We start from the raw sequence: 25,556 nt of genomic DNA, 5'->3' as shown, positions 1-25,556 counted from the left end.
GAATTCCTCCCTGGGAGCGGGAGGGTGGGCAGGCCCTGGCACAGCTGTGGCTGCCCCTGGATCCCGGGCAGTGCCCAAGGCCAGGTTGGATGGGGACTGGAGCAGCCTGGGGCAGTGGGAGGTGTCCCTGCCCATGACCTTCCAGGTGCCATCCCATCCCAGCCATTCCCTGACTCCACAAGGCAGCCCTTAGAAAGAAGAAAACATTTAATACTTTCATTCAGAGATACAAGTCAAGAATTGTGGGTCATCATTTCTTTCCCCTAAAAACCAGGAGAAACCATTAAAAAAAACCAAAAAAACAAAATAACCCAAAACAAACAAAACCCAAAAAAAAGATCTAGCAAGGTGTCCCAGCTGAGAGAACGCGTTTCAATCCACCTGAGCGGGAGCCAGTGTCCCCCACCGGGGAGGGGACAGAGGGAAGGGCCCCCAGGACTCCGGTCCCCTGGGCTCCCTGCCCTGCTGGGAGCAGGGGGGGCTGCCCTGTGCCCCCCCCCGGGGCCGGGGTCACTGCTGGGGGGGTCAGACACATGTGGACATGCACGGACCAAATCCTTACAGAGAACGGGAGCAGGAGCAGCAGGGACAGGGACAGGGACAGGGACAGGGGTGCTGCAGCACAGCCCTGCACAGCTGGGGCTCACAGAGCAGCAGGGACAGAGGTGCTGCAGCACAGCCCTGCACAGCTGGGGCTCACCCAGCAGGGCCCATCCCAGCCCCACGAGAGGCAGAATCCACTTTTGCAGCGAGGGAAACCACAGAGCCCAGCAAATGCTGCCCTGCAGCCCCACCCCAAGCCCGTGCCCACCTCCTGGCCGGGGAAAGCACAGCTGAGGGAGAAGGGCTGGCAGAAGAGCCACCGAGATGAACCATCCCTTCTCCCAGCAATGCAGGGCAGAGGGGGCCTGGCCCCCAGGGAGGGTGGCTGGGGCAGGCTGGGGGTGCAGGGAAGGCACCTGAGGGCCAGGTGAGCTCCAGCCACAGGAGGGGTTCCCAGGAAGGGCAGAGGAGCCGTGACCTCTGCCCCACCACAGAGACAGCCTGGGCTATGGCCCAGTTCCTCCCCTTGCAGGTGATCCTGCAGGTGGGACTGACTTGGGAGAGTTTGGAGCAGGAAAAGCCTGAGGTTCAGGAAAAAACCACGGGCAGAAGGAGCACCCCCCCCTCCTGGGGTTGAGCTCTGTGGGGAGGGGGCCAGGCGAGCAGGGGACATCCCTGCTGTCCCTCCAGGATGGGCAGGGATGGCTCTGAGCGCCAGGGATGGCTCTGAGCCCCAGGCAGGGCTCAGCTCCTGCCCTGCAGGGCTGTGTTAGTGTTCTCTGGGTGTTTTAGTGTTGCTGTGCCCCAGCTCCCCTCCCCTGATCCCTCTGGGATCCATGGGGACAGGGGCAGCCTTGGCTGGGGCAGGAAGGTGGGGCCGGGGCTGCCCTGCCCTGGGGCCATCCCTGTGCCCAGGACACATCCTGGCTGTGCCCCCTGAACCCAGGACAAATCCTGGCTGTGCCACTGGGGTCACCCCTGTACCCAGGACACATCCTGGCTGTGCCCCCTGTGCCCAGGACACATCGTGGCTGTGCCCCCTGAACCCAGGACACATCCTGGCTGTGCCCCCTGTGCCCAGGATACATCCTGGCTGTGCCCCCTGTACCCAGGACACATCCTGGCTGTGCCCCCTGTACCCAGGACACATCCTGGCTGTGCCACCTGTGCCCAGAACACATCCTGGCTGTGCCACCCATGCCTGGGACACATCCTGGCTGTGCCCCCTGTGCCCAGGACACATCCTGGCTGTGTCACCTGTGCCCAGAACACATCCTGGCTGTGCCACCCGTCCTGGGACACATCCTGGCTCTCCCACCTGCCTCATCCACGTGCTGGACCCACAGGAAAGACGGGAAGTGGGGAGGGACAGGGACAAGGACAAGGACAAGGACAGGGCAGTGCCGGTGGCACGGCCGGGGCTGGGGGCGCACAAAGTACCGAAGTTCAAGCACCAGAAGGACAAAAAAAAAAAAAAGGAAAAAAAAAAAAAAGAAAAGAACCAAATTCACGTGGGGAAGGGGCCGTGGGACCCTTCTGGTTTGTTCCCTGGTAGCGCCTGGCCGCGAGGGGAGGCGGGGAGGGCGGGGCTGGAGCTGGAATGGAGCTCGGGACACTCGGGGCGGAGCGGCGCCGTTTCACTGAGGTAGCGGGACCAGCACTTCCACGTAGTTGAGCGGGAAGAAGCCGGACTGGCCGTGGATCATCCCCTCGTACCAGTTCTCGTCGATCTGGTTCGTCAGGGTGATGATGTCGCCCTCCTTGAAGCCCAGCTCGCCGTCGTTCTCGGGCTCGAAGTCGTAGAGGGCTTTGCAGCAGGGCTGGTCCAGGGGGGCTGCGGGGACAGTGGGGACACATCAGCGGGACCCCACAGTGCCCTGGCACCGGGCACTCCTGCCAGGACCGGGGGGCTGGCGCCGCTGCCCCTCGCTGCTCCCTGCAGGTCCCGCGCTGCCTCCCAGAGCCGACTGCTGCTCCTGCCTGCTCCTCCTGCGTCCCAGCCTCAGAGGGGTCACAGACAAGCTGAGAACCTGCCCCGGAGCTCGGTGGTGGGGTTGGACATGGAGGGGGACTCTGGAGGGGTCACCCCACACCTGAGGGGGACAGGACAGCAGCTGCCTGCCTGGCCACGGGTCTCCAAATCCGTGAGCAGCCCCTCAAAACTCAGAAGAAGCCCAAAATCTCATTCCCCCAGCTCAGCTCCAGGATTTAAGCATCACCTTTTGGCTGCAAAGGGATTTTCTGTGGGATTTCCTGCTGCTCACTCCGTGCACTGACATTTTGGGACTCAGCCTTGGAGCTGGGAGGATCCCAGTGGGAAGGGACAGAGCTAAGAGAGACCTCCAGGGCCTGCAGGACCCCCCAGCCCTCCCCACTGTGCTGGGGCTGTCCCAGCCAGGGCAAGGGAATGGCAGCAAGGGCACATCCCTGCAAGTGTCCCAGGCCAGGTTGGACAGGGCTTGGGGCAGCCTGGGACAGTGGAAGGTGTCCCTGCCCATGGCAGGGGTGGAATGAGATGGTCTTGAAGGTCCCTCCCAACCCAAAGCATTCCATGATTCCAGGACCCACAGCAAGGGAGGGCCCAGCATGGGAAGAGCACTCAGAAATCACCACAAGCAGCAGCCAGACATCAATGGGCTTGAGAGAACTCCCCAAACCACCAGGCTGGCCCCACCAGCACGGCCCTGCTCCAGGCTCCTTCCCAGCACAACAGCTCCAAGCCCCAGCCCCAGGATCCCAAGGTCCTGAAGGAAGAACCACAGACCCCACACCCCACAAACTCCATGAGCTGAGGCTCTGCCTCCTCCCTCCAGCCTTCCACAGGGACACGGGGAGCAGGAGGGGGAGAGATCCAGGCTGGGTGCTTGTAAGAACAGGGAAATCCTTGAGGTGTCTGATGTCTGGTGGGAAAACACCTGATCCCTGGGGATCAGGACATGCCTGGGTGCTGGGAGCTGCTGCAGCTCCTCCGGGCGAGCCAGGCCCCACTTTTGGGGGTGCAAAACCTCCCAAAAAATCCCACTGGAGTGTGGCTGGGTTAATTCAGGACTCAGCTCAGGCTCAGCACGGAGGGATGAGCAGCTCCAAGGAGCAGCAGCAGCAGCAGGAGGGAGGAGCAGGCAGGAGGGACACACAGGGAGCAGTGCAGAGGGAGGAAACTCACGGATACTCCTGACGGAGGCCCGGGACGGCTTGTCCGACCGGAAAGAGGCGGAAGCTGCTTCCAAACAAAAGAGAGACGTGCTTAAACCAACGGGAGACAGGGGCAGGCAGGGCCCCCAGGGGTCTGTCAGCAGGAACAGCAGGGCCCCCATGCTGTTAGGAACCCGCCAGGATCAGGGAGGGAGGGAGGGATGCAGCGGGAGGGAAGACGAGGAGGGAGGGAGGAATGGAGGCTTCAGTTTTCCTGTCTGGCACTGACAGCGAGAGGCCCAGGCTGGAGACCCCTCTGGCACATCCCCAAAGCCAACACAGCAAAGGCTCCTGGGTCCCAGGAGAAAAGAGCCCGATCTAGAGGCATTCCTGATGTTTTCCAGAGCCACAGGCTCGTGCAGGAGCATCCAGCACAGCAGGGACATCCTGTGCAGGCAGAGCAGATGCCCTCCTTCCCTGGGAGGCTGCTCCAGAGGCAGCAGTGAGCACCTGGGACAAGGTTACCTTTGGGGGTGGGGTTGCAGGAGAAGCCCCCGTTGGACTGGTCAGGCTCCCTGAAGTCGTAGGTCTCCCTGGGCTTGGGTTTGTATTCCCGCTTGGGACGTGAGGAGGCCTCCCTCATCCTGGGACAGGGAAAAGCAACGTGGCTCAGTGCAATGAGGAGTGCAACAGGAGGGGATCAACACGCTGCTTATCCTCCTGGGGGGCTGCACAGGGCAGGAAGGGGTTTGGAGACAGGGATGTGCACAAGTGCCTGTGCTGGAGCCTTTGCAAGGTGGGACTTCCCCAGGGTTTGGGATCTGCCCTTCGACAGGGCCCACACATCCCAGGTTTTGCTGTGGAGTGCTCAGGAATTCAGGCCAGCAGAGGACACTCGTGCTGTAGTTTGAAAGCTCAGACTTGGCAGGGTCCTCCCAGCTCCTCCCAATTGAGAGGCACAGGATCCACTCTGCAGTTTCTCCCAGGAGGGAAGAGCAGCAGGGCAGCACTGCCAGATCCTCCCCAGAGTGGAGAGGCTGAGGAAGGAGAGGTGGGACGAGCCTTCTTCCTCAGCCAGGATTTGGGCTGGATCAGACACCCAACTAAATCCAAATCCCACCTGGAACAGCCAAAGGAATTGGCTTTATCAAGGCCAGGTTGGACAGGGCTCAGAGCAACCTGGGGTAGCGAAGGTGTCCCTGCTCTGTGAGCCCCAAGGTCCCTTCCCACCCCATCCCTTGTGGGACTCTGTGATTCCAAGGGGGACTCAGGGGTTTCCAGAGGAACCACAGGGACTCACCTGCGCTTGAGCTTCTCGGCCAGCTCGTCCAGGATCTGCACGGCCTGCCTGTGGTAATCCAGCTGGGCATCCACCAGGGCTGACAGCTGGCTCACCTGCTCGATCTGGGCAACACCAGGCTGGCATCAGCACCTGCTCACGGCTGCACACTCCTGGGGCAGCCCAGGAGGGGCTCTGGGATTTGGCTGAGACTGCCAGGACAGAGCCCATTCCTGCCACACTGGGTTTGCCAGCTGGGAAATCCTTCCCAAACTCTTTCCAGCTGGGTTACCTCCCAAACTGATCCCCCACCACCCCGAGAGGAGCCTGTTTGGTGCCAGGCATGGGTTCTGCTCTGGCCAAGAGCTGGGTCAGGGGCTAAGCAAAGGGCTGTCATGTCAGATTTGGGCTTTCCCAGAGCAGAACCACACTTGGGAGGAGTGGGAACTGGTGTGTAATCAGTGCCTCCCTCAAGAGATGCCAGCCCAGGGACACAGAAGGCCCCAGCTCTGCCCTCCCACACTCACATCTGTCTCCAGGAGGTTGTGCATGCTGGTCTCTGCCACTTCCTTGGACTCCTCAAACTTCTCCATGGCCTGTCGCAGCTCCTCGTCGGGGATCTTGCCCTGCCGCTTCTTCTTGTAGTCGAAGTCCAGGCGCCTCCCTTCCAGCTTCTTGAGGTGGTGCTGGGGGAGGATGGAGAGAGCAGGGAAGAGGGAGAAGCCAGAGGCTTGGGAGGGCAGCTCCAGTTACAGGCTGAGTTCATTGGTGTCAGAAACCTGATCTCCTGTGGCTCCCACCTTTGCTCCAGGTAGGAGAGAGGCCCCGGGGTGTGATGGAGGAACAACTCCAGACCCTTTCCACTGAGGAAAAGGCTGCAGAGCAGCCCAGGTCTGCTCCCCACAGAAGCTTTTTGGGAAGGTGAAGAGCTGTGCTGCTCCTTTCAGCTCCTCAGGAGCTGCAGGGATCTCTGGACAGCAGCAAGGTGGGTTCTGGGCACTGCACTCCTGGATCTTAGGGTAGGGATGTTTAAAGCAGCCCCATGGAAATGGGTACAGACAGGCACTGAGGTAACTTGGTGGTTATTTCATCCAGGACAGCAGTGACAGTGAAAACTCCCTCAGGAGACTGGCCTGGGGAAGTGGAGGTTGGGATGGATCCTGTTACAGGGCCTGCACTTGTCTGAGCTGCTGAGCTCCCTGTTCTCCCAGTGAGACCCCAGAGAGCTCCTTGGGACGCTGAGTAGAGACCTGAGGGGAGCTTGCTCAGAGCTTGGAGCCCAAATTGATCCCATCTGGAAGCTCCCAGCACTGAGAACCCAATTCAGCAAGCCCAGAAGGGGTGTTGGGATGTATTCCCATGGCACCCTCCACCAAACACGGCAAATGGAGAACCATTCCAACCTGCATGCAGCCTTTTGGGCTGCTCAGGAGCAGCAGGAGCAGCGCTGAGCAGGGAGGAAATACCAGAGAGTCTGGAGGGATAAAACACACACAGAGTGCAGGCAATTCCTGCCAGCCCCTGGTTCCCAGCACTGCAGAGCAGGCAGCTCCGTGCCCCAACAGCCAAAGAGCCCAGAGAGCAGGGAGATGAGAGGAGAGCAAAGCACAGGGGGGTTTACCTGGATCTCTTTCAGGTCCTTGTCACACAGGTTCTGCAGGGGATCAATGAAGTTTTGTTTGACCTCGATGTCCAGCGAGTCCTTCACCTCCGCCAGGCGCTTCATGGATTCGCCGGCGTCGAGGAGCGCGTCCCCTGCAGGGACAGGGACAGGGACAGGGACAGGGAATCAAACACAGCCTGAGCCCAGGGACCTGCCTCACATCCCTCCCTTCTTCCTTCTCACCAGGAAGCCCTTGTGTGTCCCACAATCCTGCAGTGGTGTGGGTTGGAAGGACACTAAAGCCCATGCCGTGCCACCTTCCGCCGTCCCAGGTTGCTCCAAGCTGGCCTTGGGCAGTCCCAGAGCTCAGGGTCACTCACTGAAACCTGTTCAGTTCCATCCTTTTCTAAGGCTCTGGCCACTCTGGCACTTAAGCCAGGCAGACTTGCAGCAAAGCATATTCAGAGCTGGCTTTTTAGTGCAGAGGAAACATTTAGAGATGAAATTATTCCTGTGCAGCTTTGGCAAAACAACAATTTCAGCAGAGCATGAACACAGGAAAATACATGAGTGAGAGAGAGGGTCAAGGGAAAACATCTCTCCACTGTCCAGCTGGAAAAATCAATAGACCAGAAGTGTTATTTCAATTGTAATAACTCTGAATAACCTGGAAGGGAGGGATGGAGTCCTCAATGCTGCTTTAAGGAGGCCATTAAGGAAATAGAGTTTGCTGTGCACTCCTAAAAGCTTCCTTCCCTTGCTCTCCTCAGTCCCTGTGAGCCAGGACTGATGCAGAGCTCTGAGCTGGCCAGGGAGGAGGATCTCCAAAATCCTCTGTCAGTTCTAAAAGCAGCCAGAGGTTTTTAATTTTCCTGAGGCAAGGCAGCTCCTCCCTGGCCTGGCAGAGCCAGCTGTGCTGCCAGGGGGCCATCACGTGCCTGGCTGAGGTTCCAGGGGATTAAAACTGATGTCACCAAAAGGCTTCACCCCCTCCTCCCTGCCAGTCACACGTGGCTCCAAGGAAGAGCCAAGAAGATTTCTTGGCTTCAGCCTCCCCATGGAATCACAGCAAGGTTTGGGTTGGAAGGGATCCTTCAGAGCTGTGTGAAACTCCCAGTCTTGCTCTGTCCCGTTCCTGCTTCGCTGCTCAGTTTGGAGGGAAGTTTTTATTTTATGTGCAAATTTATCTCAGGGTTTAATAAGAAAGTGGATTGAGATCCAGCATACCTGGGATCACAGAATAACAGAATGGTTTGGGATGGAATGGAAGGAGCTTAAAGCCCATCCAGTCCCACCTTCCACTATCCCAGACTGCTCCAGCCTGGCCTTGGACACTTCCAGGGATCCAGGGGCAGCCACAGCTGCTCTGGGCACCCTGTGCCAGGGCCTGACCCTCCTCACAGGCAGGAATTTTTTCCAATATCCCATCTAAACCTCCTCTCTTTCCCTAGAAATCTGCTCACTCTGGAAGTTTCTGAACCCCTTTTAAGCCCCACGCGCTGCTCAGTGCCACAAAATTCCCCCCAACCCTTTCGGAATTCAGAGTGCCGGCTCAGAAGTGAAGCAGGAGCCTGCCCCACTCCCCCTCCCCAGGCCCAGGGGGCACTCACCAAAGTTGGAATCCTCTCCCAGCTCCTTCCCATAGCGGATCATGCACTCCCCCAGCAGCCCCTCGGACTGGGGGTAGCCGGGGTTCTTCACCTGCCCGCGGATCTTGGACATCGTGTTGAGCATGGTGAGCTTGGCTCTGGAAGCTGCCACACACAAACACCTCAGCCTCTGCCCCCTCTGCATTCCCTGCAGCCCTCAGCAGGTTTGTTCCCCCCCACCTTTCTACACCCAAAGCCAAGAGGCTCCATTGTCTCCATCCCCCAGGAATATCCCTCGGTTCTTTTCCAAGACACAGAGCAAAAATAGTTCCCCACTGCTTGGTCAGGGAAGGCCAAAGGAGTTTCCCCAGCCCTCCCAGGGTCCCTGGAGTGCTCTCTAGAGCAGCTGGCTGGAAGGATGCAGGGCCTGACAGAGCCAGCCACCCCTTCCCAGCCCAGAAACACCACTTTTCCTGGACATTCTGAGAAAAACGGGTCCCCTTAGGGCCTCTCTGAGTCTGAGGCAAAAGCTGCATCTGGATTCAGGGCAAGAGGGGTAACCCAGATCTCCCCCTGCTCCGGACCTGGAGCAAAAGGGATCTCCCTGATCTCCCTGGGAAGGGGACAGGGCAGGTGCAGGCCCTCACCTGGGTTGGGCTGGAGGTACTCTATGGTTCTGGTCAGCACTTCTGTGACAGCCTTGCTGGTCACGTCCACTTTCTGCAGGAGAGACAGGAGCCCAGGGAGGATCAGCTCAGGGATTCAGCCAATCCCACAGGAGCCATGGGGTCATTTTGGGGATTCCTCTGGTTTCCCCACTCACCTTTTCCATCTCCTTGAAGTCATCATCTAACTTGGTCCCTTCGGCCCCTCCGACCTTCTCGCTGACCAGCTGTGGAGAAAGGGAAGAGATGAGGATCAGGCACTGATTGAACCTTCCCACCTCAAGGAGGAATTCCCAGAATGGGAACAGGGAGGGTCCACACAGCACCTGCAAGAGAAAGGAGGCAGCAGGAACACCCCAAGCCCCTCAAAAAAACCCCACCAAACCCCCAAACGTCTCCGAGCACCCAAAGCTTGGCTCAGTCAGGATGTTCCTCACCCACCAGGAGCTCCACAGCTCCCAAAATCCCAGCCCACGGCTCCAACTCCAACGCCTGCTGGAAAAAACAAGCAGCACAAACGTCTCTCAGCTCCATTTGGAGCCAAGGACTCGGTTTCACACACAGCAAAATCCAAGTAAACAGGGAATGAACACACTCAGCTCCCAGCAGGCAGCACAGAGGAGCCTGGGGGGAGAGCACAGCCACCACTCTGGGACTGCTGGAGCAGCTCGGCATCTGGGACAAGGGGCTGGAATCCTTTGTCAGAGGAGATGTTTGACAAGCTGGGAAGTCAGGGCTCATTTCATGGGAAGGCTCAGCAGCCTCTTGAGGGGATCCCTCGGTCCAAGAACAGCCCCAGCCCCTGACCCGCAGCATTCCCTGCCCAGGGGTGACCAATGCCCCCAGTAACCCCCCCAGAGTGTCCTTCTGTCCATCCTCCTGCAGCCCAGGCAGGAAAATGTTCCCTTCCCAGCCCCTGCACTGCCTGGGGATGCAGGACACGGGAATTGGCCAAAATTGGAACCATGGAATGGCTGAGGTTGGAAAAGACCTCCAAGATCATGGAGTCTGACCATGCCCACCTGTAACCCATGTCCCCAGGTGCCACATCTGTGTGATTTTTGGGCACCTCCAGAGATGGGGACTCCAGCACTGCTCTGGGCAGCTGTGCCAATGCCTGGCCACCCTTTCCATGAACAATTTTCCCCTGATTCCCAACCTAAACCTTCCCTGGTGCAATGTGAGGCCGTTTCCTCTTGTCCTGCTGTTCCCTGGGAGCAGAGCCCGACCCCCACCTGGCTCCACCCTCCTGTCAGGGAGCTGTGGGGAGCAATTAGAGATTATTTTGCTCCAAACAACAGCAAATTCCCCATCCAGACATCCAAAGTGGTCTGGGAAACCTGGCACTGGCTCCCAGGGCTCCAGGCCTGCCCCGGGGCATTGCCAGGATTCCTCCTGTTTGTGCTGAAAACTCCAGATCTGAAGGAACAATCGGGTTTGTTTACTCCAACATCAAATATTTGATTTTTATCGAGGCTTTCTTCCTCTGGAACACTCCTGCTCCCGTGAGGATACAAAATGGGGCTGGATGTTTTCTGAGGAAGAGGGGGAGGGATCCCTTTAGGGAATTATCCAGGTTCAGAAGCACCTGGAGACCCCAAACCAGCCACAGGGAAGGGAAGAAAGAGATAGGCAAGGAAAAAGAGAAAGGAAGGGAAGGAAATCTCTCTTGGCTCACCCAGCTCTGGATTTCACTCTCCTACTTTAACCCTCTGATAAGGGACAGAGGACACAGCCAGAGTGGACCAGGCTGGGCAATCTTTGCTCCGTGCTCCCCAATCCCTGCTCCCAATCCCTGCTCCATGCTCCCCATTCCCTGCTCTTATTCCTTGCTGCCCATTCCCTGCTCCCCAATCCCTGCTTTCAGTCCCTGCTCCCAATCCCTGCTCTCAATCCCTGCTCCCCATTCCTTGCTCCCATTCCCTGCTCCCCAATCCCTGCTTTCAGTCCCTGCTCCCAATCCCTGCTCTCAATCCCTGCTCCCCATTCCTTGCTCCCATTCCCTGCTCCCCAATCCCTGCTCTCAATCCCTGCTCCCCAGTCCCTGCTCCCATTCTCTGCTCCCTGCCATGCCATGCCCAGCCCTCAGAAGCAGCTCCAGGGGATCCCATCACCCCAGGTGCCCCAGAACCCATCTGAGTGTGATTTCCTGCTTTCCTTGGCCGCCTGCTCCACACCCCAGCCCCGAGCTGGGCAGGCACGCTTCTCTCTCGAGCCTGGAAAACGGCCCAGGAGCAGCTGCCAGGCCTGCCAGGACAAGCTCAGCAGGGCACAGCTCTGCCCCAGCTGCCACCCCTGTCCCCTGCCAAGAATCCCACAGCCAGAACGGGATCCCTTCCACCGAGGTGGCAGCCCTGGCAGCCTGCACTGCTCCCTAACACACCTGGGAAGGCTGCAGCCATCCCAAGCGCTTCCAATCCCACTTTCCTCCCTGGATTTGTGGCCTGGGAAGCTGTAAATAACCCCTGGCAGGACTTTGCTCCGAGGGGCCTGCGTGCCAGGCTACAGAATCCATCACCACAGTGATTCTGGAGGCTCCACACCCTCTGGAGAGCCCAGAGAAGTGAAGGAAGCAAAACCCCCTCATTTCCAGACTAATTTAATCCTCCTTTTGACGTCCAAGAAATGCTGCTGCTGCCCTGCTGGGAGGGAATAATAAGATTGAGGTTCTCTCCCTGCTGGCTCTAATTAAACTGGGAGGCGTCAGCATGGGAGGAAAGGAGGAGGGACCCCCATCCCCACACCCCCAAACCCATCAGGAAGGGAGACAAAGCCACACAGATCCCCCAGACACGAGCCTGGAGGAGCTGCCACTGGTTCCTTGTTTGACCTGGAGCCTCAGCACACTCAGGGAGCTGAATTCCCAAAGTGCCCATTGTGAATGCCATGGTGCTGCCCCCAGAGGGCCTGGGAAGGATGGGAAGGGGGTGCCTGCCTTCCCCTGGCCAGCACTGACCCCAAAGGGCCTGGGAAGGATGGGAAGGGGGTGCCTGCCTTCCCCTGGCCAGCACTGACCTCTCCAGGATCCATGGAAGGAAGGAAGGAAGGGAGGAAGGGTTTATCCATCCATTGCTTGGCCTAAGGAAGGCAGCTGGAGGAATGCTGGTGCTGCAGATTCCAGCAGCCCCTTCCCCCAGGAAGCAGCTATGGGGCTTTTTGGAGGATGTGCTGGCAGTTTTTCTGCATTTTGATTTCCTGAGGAGCCAGGAGAAGGCTTGGGATACATCCCTGCTCCCCAGCTGGGATCTCACCTCTCCTGAAGCCAGACTGGGAAGGGATGAGGGCAGACATGGAAATGGTTAAAAATCAAACCAAACCAAACCAAACCAAACCAAACCAAACCAAACCAAACCAAACCAAACCAAACATTTCCTGGGAGTGGAAGAGCAGAACAAGTCTGGCCTCCCTGGTCTGTGGATGGGAAACATCCAAGGGGTTCACCCTGGGAGCACTGAGAGCCTGAGCTTTTGGCCAAACACCTCCCAGAGCAAATATTGGCCCAGGGCGCTGCAGCTGGCACTGGGCAGATACAATCTGCTCCCACTTGGCTGCTCCTGGCAGGTATTTCACCTGGAATTCCACCCACAGGTCCTGCAAGGGAGGTGAGGGCTGAGGGCTGAGCTGAGGGCCAGGAGCTCTCAGCCCTCACTTCCAGCTGTGCTCCAGTAAAATGTCACAGCTCCAGTGGGCCCCAGACAGCTCCAGCCCGAGATGGGAGCACTGCCTCAGCTTGCTGGGGTGCAGGGAGCATTCCTGGGAGCTCAGCATCCAGCCAGGCTCATCCTCAGGAGAGCTCATCCACAGGGACTGGGCACGGCCCCTGTCCAGCCAAGGCTGCTCCAGCCTCGCTCCACAGCTTTGTTTTGGAGCTCAGGGGGGATTCCTTGGTAGATTCCTTGGCAGATTCCTGTAGATTCCTTGGCAGGGCCCATCCAGAGGGATTGGACATGGCCCCTCTCCTCTCAAAGCTGCTCCAGCCTCGCTCCACAGCTTCATTCTGGAGCTCACAGGGGATTCCTGCAGATTCCTTCAGATTCCTTGGCAGATTCCTTGGCAGAGCTCATCCAGAGGGATTGGATACAGCCCCTCTCCACTCAAGGCTGCTCCAGCCTCGCTCCACAGCTTTGTTTTGGAGCTCACAGGGGATTCCTGCAGATTCCTTGGCAGGGGCGTGGGAATGGGAACAATCCCGAGCTCCCCTTGTGGGGGAAGATCTCAGGAATGAAAGAACCATTGTTGGAAAGAGCCAGGGTGGCCAGGGGAGAGGCAGGAATGGTGTGTGTGCATGGAAAAGGGCAAGGAGGGATGCACAGGGATTCTCCTGGCAGCTGGGCTGGGGAAGGAACACGAGAATGCTGCTCCCAGCTCCCAGGCTGGCTGGGATGTGCCTGGGTAAATTCAGGAGCAGGGAGGATTAGGAGAGATTGTGGGAGCAGAGCTGGGCAGTCCCAGCTGAGGAATTCCTGCATCATTCCAGGTGGAGAGGTGGGAAAGATGTGGAGAATCAAAGGTGATTTTTGGGCTGCACCATCAGCAAAATCCCTGATAAACCTGGGAAGGTGCCAGCAGCCAAAGTTCCCCAGCTGAGGGCAGATTCCAGCACATCCACCCTGAAGGTCTCATCTGCCCAGCTCATGGATGAGGGAGCCCAAGTCTGTGTTATTCTCTGCTAATCACCAGCTCCCCCATGGGATTTCACAGATTTTGATATTTTGCTCTCCAGCCTTTAAATATTTTAAAACGGAAAATTATCCCTAATTCCCTCAGCCTCAAACAAGCAAAACACACAAGAGAAACCCAAAAATCAGGGTTTTTTTTTTCTTTTGAAACTCGCTTTCTTTTTTCCATCGCAGTCAGCCCTATTTATAACACATCAAACATTTGCCATCCTTGCAATCAAAACAGTTCCCTACAGTCGACTGAAAACCTTATTCCTGCAGACTCTGGGGTATCAAAGCCTTCCTCTTCCTCCCCTCCACCCTCCCAACAGCAAGTTCCCCTCAAGAAATACAGAAACAAACCCACAGATGAGCAAAGAGAGAAGCAGCTCTAGCCTGGCTCCCTTCATCCCAGCCCACAAACCCAGGGAAAAAGGGGTGGGAATGTTTTGAGCCCCCAAAGTTTGGCGCAGGAGAAGGAGTGAAGGAAACCCAGGGTTAACTGGGATTGCTGGTGCCCAGTTTAATTTGTGGGATGCTCCATGAAGCCTAAATAGAGGCACCAGCACCTCCCCAGCTCAGCAGGGTGTGACTCCCTGGCATTCAGCTTCACTTTGGGTCATCCCCACCATCCCTCAGAGCCAACGTGACCCTGCCCAGCTCCGTGTGTGTGTGGGAGCTTGGGAACACAGCAAAGGCCTTCAGCCACTCAGCCAGTGGGGCTTGGCAATGGCAGGGTTGGAAAGGTCCCAAAACCTCCTGGAAAAACACAACCAGCCCAGCTGCAGCCTGGAAAAGCCTGGGGGTTCTCCTGGAATGCCCCACACGGCTCCATGGAGCTCCCTGCAGAACCAGCTGGTCCTGGGAGGGTTCCTGGGCCATCCTGGGATCCCAGCCCTGGTGGGATCAGCCCATCCTGGGATCAAAGCTCTGCTGGGCTCAGGCTATCCCAGGATCCCATCCCAGGATCCCACCCCTGCTGGGCTCAGCCTATCCCAGGATCCCATTGCAGGATCCCAGCCTTGCTGGGCTCAGCTTATCTCAGGATCCAATCCTGGGATCCCAGCCCTGCTGGGCTCAGCCTATCCCAGGATCCCATCCCAGGATCCCATCCCAGGATCCCTGCTGGGCTCAGCCTATCCCAGGATCCCAGCCCTGCTGGGCTCAGCCCATCCCAGGATCCCATCCCAGGATCCCAGCCCTGTGCCTGCCCCAGAGCAGCAGGCAGCCCGGGTTGGGGTGAGCTGGGCACACCCACAGCACAGCTCACACTGATCTGAGCAACTCCTGACCTACTTTGAGCAGAAGAAAACAGATCCCAGTGTTTGTTGTGCAGAGGAGGGAGGAACAATTACCTCCAGCCTTGGAAGAGGGAGGCACCCTCCCGAGCTCCCACAGGCTGCCCCATCCCTGGCACTGCCCAAGGCCGGGGCTTGGAGCAGCCTGGGACAGTCCAGGGTGTCCCTGCCATGGCAGGGGGGGACTCCGTGACCTTCAAGGTCCCTTCCAACCCAAACCACTCTGGGATTTTTCACATCCCCTCCTGGCAAAGCAGAGGAGGAGGAGGAGGAGCAGCAGCTGCTCTCAGGCTCCAGCCCCTCTGAGCACACCCTGTTGCTGGCTCCAAATGCCATCCCCAGGATCTGACCTGTCTGGGGGCACCTGGACACTCCAGCAGCCCCTCCACTGTCAGATCTTCCAGACAAACAGCTCCCAGGGACGTTTCCACCCCATTACCCAACTCTCAGCCCTCTCCTGCAGTTCCTTCCCTGCCATTTTCCCATTCCCATCTTCCACGAGAGGCCAGTCCTGGCTGAGCCTTGCACCCAAGTGCTGGGGACGAGCCCCATGATGGAACCAGGGAGTCTCTGCCTTGGAACAGACTCGTGCCAAGGCACTGGAGGTACTTGGCTGCCTCCAGACACGTGCTCAGGGAAAAACGTGGCTCGGAACACCCCGAGCTTCCCACCCCCTCAGCAGCTGAGGCTGGGATCTCTCCCCTCCCTGCAGCACCACAGGAATTCCTTGATCTGGAGCAGGAAGGTCAGGCTGGAACAATGAGCAGCTCCTTCCCTTCCCTCTGCAGAGGAGGAGAGGCTTCCCAGTGACCTCGGGTCGTAATCTTATCCTATGGAAAGGGCAGGGAAGAGCTGCACAGGCGGCTTTCCAGGAGCCACCTGCCAGCCCTCCTCCTCCTCCTCGGGCTCGGGTGACTCATCTCCATCCAGCAGATGGGCTGCAGGAACGAGGACAGCGGGAATTAAAGGCAAACCCGGGATTGCAGCAGCAGCCCCGGGGCTGGGCCAGCCAAGGGCACCGGGAGGATGCTCTGCAATGCAGCTGCTCCCTCCTCCCGGCTTTGGGAATTCCTGCTCTCCTGGGCTGCAGGGCAGAGCCCAAACCCTGCTCACCACCAGGTCCCTGCTCATTGGGGTGATCTCCCAGCTCCTTTTTCCAGCAGGAGACAGAGAAGGGCACAACCCAAGGTTTCCATAGGGGTCTTGGAATGCTCGTGCTGGAGGGATGGATGGGGGCACCTCCCAGCAGCCATTTGCATCCTGTTTTCTCCTGTTATTATTTCTCACACGCTCTGAACCAAACCAGACACAATTTCTACTCAGCTGGGGAGAAAAAAAATAAATAGAATTGGGTCAAATTCCAGGGAAAACACAAACACACCAGGAGCAGCAGCAGCAGCTCCTCTCTCCCAGCAGTGATCTCCCCTCACGGGCTTCCAGTGACTTCAGCAACTGAGAGGAAGTTCAGTAAACTGAGGGGAAACATGGAATAGTGGCCTTGCATCCAGACTTCCTGCACAGCCTGCCCGTGTCCTGCCCCAGTGAATCACAGCCTGGCTTTTCCAAAGCTGCTGAGCCATCACTCCTGGGCAGCTCCACCCGGCCCCAGGAGCCGGGGCAGCAGAGGCTCCTCGCCCTGGAGCCTTGGAGCTGCTCTGGAGTTGCTCCTGAGATGGGATAGAAAAGTGCAAAGCACTGAAAGTGCCTCCTAGGAATTGCAATCCTTGGGTTTTTTTCCCAGCTGCAAAGCTTCAGGAGGAGCACGCGGCAGCCTTGTCCTGCAGTCAGCATTTGGAGGGTCAGCTCTGAGGGATTTCCCAAAAAACAAGGGGCAAAAGAGGGAAAGGAGGGTGTAAGACACCTGTAAATCCCTGGAGAGAACACCAAGCTGTGAAAACCAGGAGAAACACCTCCCTGAGGTGCTGGGATCACCCAAAGCTGGGGTACAGCAGGAGGCAAGTCAGGAGCTGGGAAGGAGCCAGAAAACCTCTGGATTTGCAGGATGAGGGGAGCAAGCCAGGCTGGTGGGACACACAGAGCTGGTGACACAAAGAGCTGCTGGGACACGGCTCTACAGCCATCAGGGAGATCAAACACGATCCAAATCCCCCCAGAGGAAGGCAAAGTCCTGCTCCCGGCGTGGGCTGGCTGGGAGAGCCCCACGCACAGCACGTTTCACACCGGGAGCAGGGCTCACACATCAAAGGGGACAGAAGTGGCTGAGGACACTGTAAACACTTGCTTTCCTTGTTCCTTTGAATTCTAGGAAAAGCTCTGTGGCTATCAGAGCAGAGCACAGCATCCTAAGGAAAGGGAGAGCGGGAAGGAGCGACCCCAGCACCCCTAAGGCTGCCAGGGTTGGATTAAACTCCTGCATCAGCTCCTGCAGAGCTGCACCAGGGCCCTCCCCACATCCCAGGGCTTCTGGCAGCTTCCAGCCCATCCAAGGTGCTGCTGAATCTGTTTTTCCCCCTCGCTGCACACTGAGACTCATTTTGGGATGGTTTAATTGGGATAAAATCCCCCCCCAGCACTTGGCATCACTGTGGCATCACTGTGGCATCACTGTGGCATCACTGTGGCCCTTCCTGCCCTGCAGCCCTGCAGGCAGAGCCAGAGGTGGCCCAGAAATGCTGGGAGATGACATTTGGATGATGTTTTATCCCAGGCAGGCACAAAAGGCCAGAGCCTTTGCCCTTTCTAACTCCCCCAGTACAATCAGGAGGAGCTTTACTGGGACAGGAGCTGCTCCAGCATCTGGCACTCTGCATTTGTGCTGCCCCCGCTCCCTCAGACACACGGCAGCAGCAAAAGATGGTTCCTAATCCAGGGAAGAAGATCAGGAAAAAAAAAAAAAACCCAAAACAACCCAGCACCTTCTCCTGCAGTGGATTTGCTTTGGGTGTGGGTAATTGTTTACCCTTCTTCTGCCTTTTTCATCATGAAAGTGGGAAAATAAAGTTTAAATGCAGCTAATCCTGGGATGCCAAACCAGATTTGGTCAGGAAAGTGGTTAATAAATTATCACTGCAGAATAAAGTCTGGCCCAGCCAGGGGGTGCAGCCGGGTTTTCAGGCTCTAGGATGAATTATGAAGCATTTTCTCAATTAGGAAAAGCCCTTTAAAGCTTTAATCATGCAAATTTAACCTTCTGTCTCAAAGACAGAATTTCATTATGGAGATGTTTAACTCATCTTTTTTTTCTCCTATGGAGCAGAAAAGCAATTTAATTAGTGACAGTACCATGAACTTTATTAATAGCCAGGCATTAGGAGATCCTAAAATTCCCAATGGCTTTAAAAGGACTGGTTCTATTAATTAGCTATTGGTGGCAATGCTGGGAGGGGGGGTTAAGGCTTTTCTTGGAGGCAGGAGTAATCCAGACTCTCCTGATGGATTCTCCAGGACCTTGGGCACCTCCAGGCACTGCCAGCCCCAAAAGCAGGAGAGGAAGCCCCAGCTCTGAGTCTGGGCCAGGCCCTTTGCTGAAAGCCACGGGATCACTGCATGCAGGGATGGGGCTGAGGGGAACAGGAAAAGGAAATCTGGAAAAAAATATTAATTAGCACTTTTTATAATGCCAGGGAGAGGCCAGGATGGGCTGGATCCTGCACTAGGTCCTGTCATGGAGCAGCTTAGGAAAAGGGAAGCTCTGGGATGCTGTGGGGTTCTCCAAGGGCCATGAGCTGGATCTTTCCCATCTGACCCAGGGATGAAGGCTGGGACACGGCCATGGCACAGCTCAGAGGGAGCAGATCCACAGGAAATGACAGCATCAGCCTCCTGCCTGCTGCCACTCCAGGCACCACATCCCAGGCTGGGTGAATCTGTGCAGTTAAGGATGGGAAGGAGCAGGGACAGCAACCTCAGAGTCTTATGAAACACCCAGGGCTGGGATGAGTTTCCATGTGAATGAGTTCAGCTGGAATTACACAGTCAAAACCACGTGGATTAGGGATTTCTTACATTTCTGGGCTTCTCAGGAGTTCTCCATCCTGCCTGGGAGGGCCAGCAGCAGGGATCCAGCAGGATCAGCCCCTCACATCCCTGCAGGCACCAGCTGGATCTTGGCACTGGGGTTTCTGCAGTGTCAGGCAGGAGGAGCTGCCCTGCTCCCTGCCCAGCCCTGCTATTCCCACAGGGATGGGGCTGGGAGCCCTGCAAAAGGCACTGGCATGAGCAGGGATTGGGGGAGAGGAGGAAGAAGGAGGGGAAAAAAAACCCCAACAAAGTGCTAAAGAAATGAATCAGCTTTGACAAGGCAGGGCTGCCTGAGCTCATCCTCATTTTGCTCTTTCCCAGGAGGAAAGCAGTGGCAGGGAAAAGGGGGAGGAAGGATTTCCTTTTGCTCAGGCAGGAAGCATCCCCTGTGCAAGCAGCTGGATAAATCCAGGATTTCATGACGTGGATTCAGCATCCCAGCACCACATGACCCCCCCTGAGTCACAGCTCCTGCCCTGAGCCCAGATTCCCCCAGCTGCAGGCACAGGATAACACTTTCCCTGCTCTGACATCAGCCACGGGAAGGGGAGCAAACAGAGCAGGATATGGAGAGCTGGACTTTCCCAGCTCTGCTTTTTGTCTCTGCCTTCCAGGAATCAGAGCTCCCGTTGCTGTCTGCAAAAACAACCCTAAAATGGAGGGGGGGAAACGCCAATTTATAGGAAACTCTGCAGAGAAACAATCCTGGAAAAAATGAAACCTCTTTGGTTGTGGGGCTGCTGAGCTCCAGCAATGATTGACCAGCCAGTGCAGGGACAGGGTTTTGATGGAAATCACCCAGGACAAGGAGAGGGAATCCACAGGGAAACATCCTGGCTGCAGGTTTTCCCCTGGATGTGGCCCAGGCACCTCTGTGAGTGTCCAGGCAGCCCTGAAGGGATGCCCTGGCGCCTCATCCCTGTCCCCACGAGCTTTGGGGACACTCAGCCTCTGCTTTCCACCTGCCACAGGTGGAATCATGGAATGGGCAAGGCTGGAAAGGAGCTTCAGGAGCCCTGAGTCCAGCCCAGCACCAGGCTCAGCACTGTGTCCCCAGCTGCCACATCCAACGTGGCTTTTGAGCACTTCAGGGCTGGGGCTCCACCACTGCCCTGGGCAGCCTGCTCCAATGCCTCACAGCCTTTTCCATGGAAAAATTTGCATCAATATCAAATTTCAGCCCCAGTGAGGCCGTTTCCTCCCTCCTGTCACTCGTTCCCTGGCAGGCTGAGCCCTGTCCCCCTCCAGGGAGCTGTGCAGAGGGGTGAGGTCTGCCCTGAGCCCCCCTTTCCCTGTGGATCTGCAAACACAGCACCAGGAGAGCCCTCCCCAGGGCCAGCACTGCTGCAGGAGCCAGGGGAGGATGCTCTGGGATGTCACCCCAGCAAATCCAGCTTTGCCCCAGCCTCAGGAGCAGATTCATGTGGAAAGATAAAGCCAGGAGCTGCAGGGGAATCCAGCCCAGGTTAATGTTAATACAGAAACATCAGTGCTGTGGGACAGAGGTTGGCAGGAGGCTCCAGGCTGGCAGGAATCAGCAAAATCCCTCGACTTGCCAGTCCAAATTCCCATGTACAGATAAGGAGCTCAGAGGCTGATGCTGCCAAACCCCTCCCACAGCAACTCCCTGCTCCCCTCTTTGCTCACAGGGTGCTGAGGCCCTGGCACAGCTTCCCAAAGATGCTGTGCCTGCCCCATCCCTGCAGCCCCCCCTGGGACAGGGGGTTACAAGGCTTTTCTTGGAGGCAGGAGCAATCCAGACTCTCCTGGTGGATTCTCCAGGACCTTGGGCACCTCCAGGCACTGCCAGCCCCCTCATCCCTGCGAGTGCCCAAGGCTTGGAGCAGCCTGGGGCAGTGCAAGGTGTCCCTGCCCATGGGGTAGGACGAGCTTCCAACCCAAACCACCCCAAAGACACCTCCAAGAGAAAGCCTGGAGAGGCCAATGGGAGCAGGGCTGAGTTAATATCAAAAAAAAAAAAGAAAAAAAAAAGCCAAAATGAACAAAAAATAAAAGGAGCTTTTGGAAGGTTCACCTGGGAAAGGGAAGAAAAATCCCACGTGTGAAAGCAGAGCACAAAATCAGCACAGAGGGAACCAAAGCTGAAGAGGGAAGAAAGGAAACCCAAGGAGAAGTGAAGGAAATCCCAGTTCAGCAGCACCAAGACCAATGAATGACCACAAAGGCCAAAAGAAAGAGGAAATGCCCTCCCTGGCAGGTGCACCCTGTCCCTCAGTGTCACACATGAGCACATCCTCAGCTCACAGCAGCACCTGGAGCAAGCTCCCAGGGCAGGGAAAGCTTTCCCTGCTGGCCCAGGGAGCTGGGGAAGGGCTGAGCTGCCTGTCCCAGGCTCTGGAGCACATCCCAGGCCAGGCAGGCAGCAAGGGGCTCTTTATGGCCAAAAATACCCCTGGAAGCCCTGGGAGCTGTCATCAAACACAGGGAAATGTGTGTGTGTGTGTCAAGGGCTGCTGAGATTTAATTAGCACTTGCCTTTTCCCCTTCTGGAAAATGGCTCTGGATGAGGAGGAGGAGGAGGCTGGGCTGTGGCTTGGGCCAGCACGAGCTCCTGAGCCCAGGCAGGCCTGGCAGGGTTTAGGCTCAGCTCACACAGGCCTCGGGAGCACGTTAATCCAGTTTGGAATGGCAGGGCTGAGCCCCAGCCTGGCTGGGCTTGGAAGGGACCTCAATCCCATCCTGTCCCAGCCCCAGCTGGCCTTGGGCACTGCCAGGGGCTGGCAGGAGAGGAGCTCCGAGCTCTCCTCCATCCCAAACCCTGCTGTGCTCCAGGGGCAGCACCCCCAGCAGCTGGGCTGGGAATCCCAGAGCTCCCACCCACAGCTGGGCTCTGGGAAGGGCAGCACAGACCCAGCCCTGCATCCCAGCACAGACCCAGCACAGACCCAGCCCTGCATCCCCCTGACCTCCTCCTGTTCCAGGTGAGCAGCACAGACCCAGCCCTGCATCCCAGCACAGACCCAGCCCTGCATCCCAGCACAGACCCAGCCCTGCATCCCAGCACAGACCCAGCCCTGCATCCCAGAGAGCTCCTCCTGCTCCAGGTGAGCAGCACAGACCCAGCCCTGCATTCCCTGTTCCCAAAGAGCTCCTCCTGCTCCAGGTGAGCAGCACAGGCCCATCCCTGGATTCCCCTGACCTCTTCCTGCTCTAGGTGAGCAGCACAGACCCAGCCCTGCATCCCAGCACAGACCCAGCACAGGCCCAGCACAGACCCAGCACAGGCCCAGCCCTGCATCCCAGCACAGACCCAGCCCTGCATCCCAGCACAGACCCAGCACAGGCCCAGCACAGACCCAGCACAGGCCCAGCCCTGCATCCCAGCACAGACCCAGCCCTGCATCCCAGCACAGACCCAGCACAGACCCAGCCCTGCATCCCAGCACAGACCCAGCCCTGCATCCCAGCACAGACCCAGCCCTGCATCCATCCCAGCACAGACCCAGCCCTGCATCCATCCCAGCACAGACCCAGCCCTGCATCCCAGCACAGACCCAGCCCTGCATCCATCCCAGCACAGACCCAGCACAGACCCAGCCCTGGATTCCCCTGACCTCCTCCTGCTCCAGATGAGCAGCACAGGCCCATCCCTACATCCCCCTGACCTCCTCCTGTTCCAGGTGAGCAGCACAGACCCATCCCTGGATTCCCCTGACCTCTTCCTGCTCTAGGTGAGCAGCACAGACCCAGCCCTGCATCCCAGCACAGGCCCAGCCCTGCATCCCCTGTTCCCAAAGAGCTGCTCCTGTGCCAGGTGAGCAGCACAGATCCATCCCTGGATTCCCCTGACCTCCTCCTGCTCCAGGTGAGCAGCACAGGCCCAGCCCTGCATCCCCCTGTTCCCAAAGAGCTGCTCCTGCTCCAGGTGAGGCAGGAATCCCAGGATCCCTGCAGCCCTGGTGCTGCTCCCCACCCCTTGTGACAGCCCTCAGGATTCCCCAGGAGCAGCAGCCTGTCCTGCCCACTGCCTGGGAAGATTTGCAGGATTTGAGGATTCCCAGCAGTTTGTACAAAACCCAAAGGGTGCAAAGGAAGCTGTTTCCACACCAGAAGGTCCCTGTGAATCCCAGGCTGGATGAAACCTTGGACCAGGCACGCAGGGATTTCCCACCCTGTTCCCAGCTCCAAGCTGCTGCTGCTGTTTCTTTCTCCCCCTTCCTCAGGATGTTTTCTCCAGCTTGCTTTATTTTTTTTAGAGAACAGTTTGCTGTGAACAGGCAGAACCTGTTCTGGACACACTCAGAGCTGCTCCCCATCTGCAGCATTTGCCAGCACGACTCAGATTTATTTAATTTAATTTTTTTTTTTTTCCAGGATACTCCAGGCTCTCTCCTGCGTGTGGGCGCCTGGCTGCCTCACCCAGGGGAGACGTGGGCTTGCAGGATTCACATGGATGAGCCCCAGGAGCCAAGCCCTGCTCCCCCTGGATCATGGACAGGGATCCCAAACCCTCTGGGGTCCCTGCAGACCCCGCTCCTGGCTCTGTTTGCCCTCAATTAAGGCCAGACGTGGAACAAAACGTAACGTTTTAGGGAAAAGATCTTCCACATGTTGGGCTTTGGCAGCTTCTGATGGTTTGAAGGGAGCCAAAAAATAACTAATCCTCCTCTCCTTCAGCCAAGGGCTGAGTGGGACCAGAGGGGAGAAAGGGGAGAAAGGGGGGAAAGGGAAGGAAGGGAGGAGGAGACAAGAAAATGGCCAAAGTGGAACCAGTGAGTCCCAGTTTCCAGTCAGAGCATCTCCAAGTCATGGACACCTCTGTCCCTGTCCCTGGAGCACTGCAAGGGGTGGCAATTTGCAATTCCTCCAAAAAACGGCTTCATCTGGGGTTTCAAATGATATTTTTGGGCTTAGGAACACGTTAGTCCTGAGTCACCCAGGGGTTTCCACCTCCTGACACCAGCACAGCACATCCAGGCCAGCAAAATCCTCCCACACCGAGCCCCCAGCACGACCTTTCCCCATGGAAGTTGTGAAAAAACCACCCTAAAACACCACCCCACGATGGGTTTGGTGGGAAAGGCGGTGGAGGATGACTTCAGGAATTTGTTCTTTTGCTTTGCTGGGTAAATGAAATGGATTTGGGGAAACAGAGCCGAGGAGGAAGGCGACACACGTTGCACGCAGGGGTGGGATGAGCTGAAAGGGTTTAAACTCAGGGATGGAAAACACCACCCGTGCCAAATTTATCTGGAATTCAAAGCAGGGGCAGGAAAGCAGCAGCAGAGGGGGATTTGTGATTCCTGAACCGTTCCCAAAATGCATTAACAAAAGCTCACAACTGTTAACAGGAAGCGCTGGGAAAGGGAATTCTGCTCGGGGGGATTGGGGATGGACTCCCCTCGTTTGAAGGAGAGGGAAAGGTGTTTGTGAGCCCTGTTTGGGGCCCATTCCCACAGGGAATCATGGAAATTCCTTTGGAATTCGTGGAATATTCCTTTGCATGGAATATCCCCTCGCAGCGTGCCAGGCTGCTCCCGGCCGGGCCTTGGGCACCTCCAGGGCGGGGAACTCGGGGGAAGAATTCCAAGGATGAATGAACTCCTCCATCCTGGGGGCAATTCCCGAACCTCTGGAACTCTGCCCAGCCCGGGGCTCCCCAGCCCCGCACGAACCGGGAGCTTCCCGAGGTTACCGGGGCCGCTGCTCCCGGGGCTCCCTCCGGCTCAAGGCTGGATCCGTCCCGGTTTAGGGAAAGGGAAGCACGCCCGGGACCCCCGTGGTGTCACCGGCCCCGCAGCCGCCGCTTCCCCCGCAGGAGTTTCCGTGCCCGGGTCCCCTCCCCGGTCCCACCGGAGAACGGCTCTGCCAAACCGGGCCTCCCTCCCCGGCTGCTGAGCTCCGCTCACGCCCCGCACCGAACCCCAGGAGCGACACTGAGAACCGGGAGATACCCTGGACACCGGGGGGTACCGGGGGATGCCCGGCGGGCCCAGCACCGGGATGCCGGGACGGGATAACGGCGGGGAGCGGGCACTGCCGGGGCAGCAGCGGCCGGGACGGCTTCTCCGAACCGCCAAGGGAAGAGCGGCCTCCCTGGAGCCCAACGGCGGCGGGAACGGGCGCGGGGTGCCGGTGTCTCACCTGGGTCGCTTTGTAGAACTGCTTCTTCAGCCCCGCCACCGACATGGTGCCGGTGCCGCTGCCTGGCCCGGTGGCGGCGGGGAGCCGGTGTGCGGGCGGCAGGACCTGGAGCGGGGGCGGCGGGAGCCTCGGGAGCCTCAGGACGCTCCGCCCGTCCCTGCCCGGCCCGTCCCCGCCGCCGCTTCCGCCGCCACCCGGCCCCGCCCCCGGCCGCCACCACCGAGCGGCCCGGCCGGAGCGCCGCCAGCGCGCCCCCTGCCGGCCGGGCGGAACCGCCGAGCGGCGCGACTGAGCGGCGAATAGAATCGTTCTGTCGCGACACGCGGGCCGGGCGGTCATGTTGGGAGATGACTGTGCTACAGCTGTGTATTTCTCCTGAAGGATTCGGCACTGCCCGCGGGGAGCGGACCGCGTGTGCGACACGGGGACAACCGGGCAAGGACCCCCGCCATAGGTCTGGGGGAAAAATGGGGCGACAAACACTCCACATTGAAAACTACGACTCCCAGCATGCTTTGTGACAACCATTGCGCCTGCGCCTCGCAGCGGCGGGCGCTGATTGGCCGCCGGCGCCGCCGCCATTTCGCGCGTTGGCTCAATGCCCGTAGCAGCGCGGCGGGCGGCAGTGCTGGCTCCGCCCCCTCCGCCCGCTGCTCCGGACAGGCCGCTCTGGCCCGCCGCGGTATCGATCCCGCCCGGTGAG

General features: G+C 58.1%; 1 protein-coding gene across 2 annotated transcripts; it reads right to left on the bottom strand.

Annotated features, from left to right (window-relative positions):
* Window positions 1–189: 189 nt before the first annotated feature.
* Window positions 190–25,018, bottom strand: SH3GL1 (SH3 domain containing GRB2 like 1, endophilin A2). 2 transcript variants are annotated; one of them, XM_036399454.2, is made up of 10 exons: window positions 24,854–25,018; window positions 8,970–9,038; window positions 8,794–8,866; window positions 8,168–8,311; window positions 6,576–6,709; window positions 5,482–5,640; window positions 4,976–5,079; window positions 4,201–4,319; window positions 3,707–3,760; window positions 190–2,377 (listed from the first exon to the last, which is right to left on the bottom strand). In XM_036399454.2, the coding sequence occupies exons 1-10, from the start codon at window positions 24,896–24,898 to the stop codon at window positions 2,181–2,183; spliced, it is 1,098 nt and encodes a 365-aa protein (XP_036255347.1). In that variant the 5' UTR covers window positions 24,899–25,018; the 3' UTR covers window positions 190–2,180. The 2 variants fall into 2 exon arrangements, with proteins under 2 accessions (XP_036255347.1, XP_036255348.1); XM_036399455.2 differs by lacking the exon at window positions 3,707–3,760.
* Between the last annotated feature and the right edge of the window lie 538 nt (window positions 25,019–25,556).

Source organism: Molothrus ater, chromosome 26, assembly GCF_012460135.2.
Source record: "Molothrus ater isolate BHLD 08-10-18 breed brown headed cowbird chromosome 26, BPBGC_Mater_1.1, whole genome shotgun sequence".
NCBI lineage: Eukaryota > Metazoa > Chordata > Aves > Passeriformes > Icteridae > Molothrus > Molothrus ater.
Note: the sequence above shows the minus strand (reverse complement) of the source record. Positions and strands in the feature narration are given on the sequence as shown.

What these genes read in the sequence shown, in the direction of transcription:
- SH3GL1 (XM_036399454.2), bottom strand. Translation starts at nt 24,898, where the DNA reads ATGTCGGTGGCGGGGCTGAAGAAGCAGTTCTACAAAGCGACCCAG. An exon ending in AGTTCTACAAAGCGACCCAG is followed by an intron (nt 9,039 to 24,853) that starts GTGAGACACCGG and finishes CTTTCTCCACAG; the next exon opens with CTGGTCAGCGAGAAGGTCGG. An exon ending in CTGCAACCCCACCCCCAAAG is followed by an intron (nt 3,761 to 4,200) that starts GTAACCTTGTCC and finishes GTTTGGAAGCAG; the next exon opens with CTTCCGCCTCTTTCCGGTCG.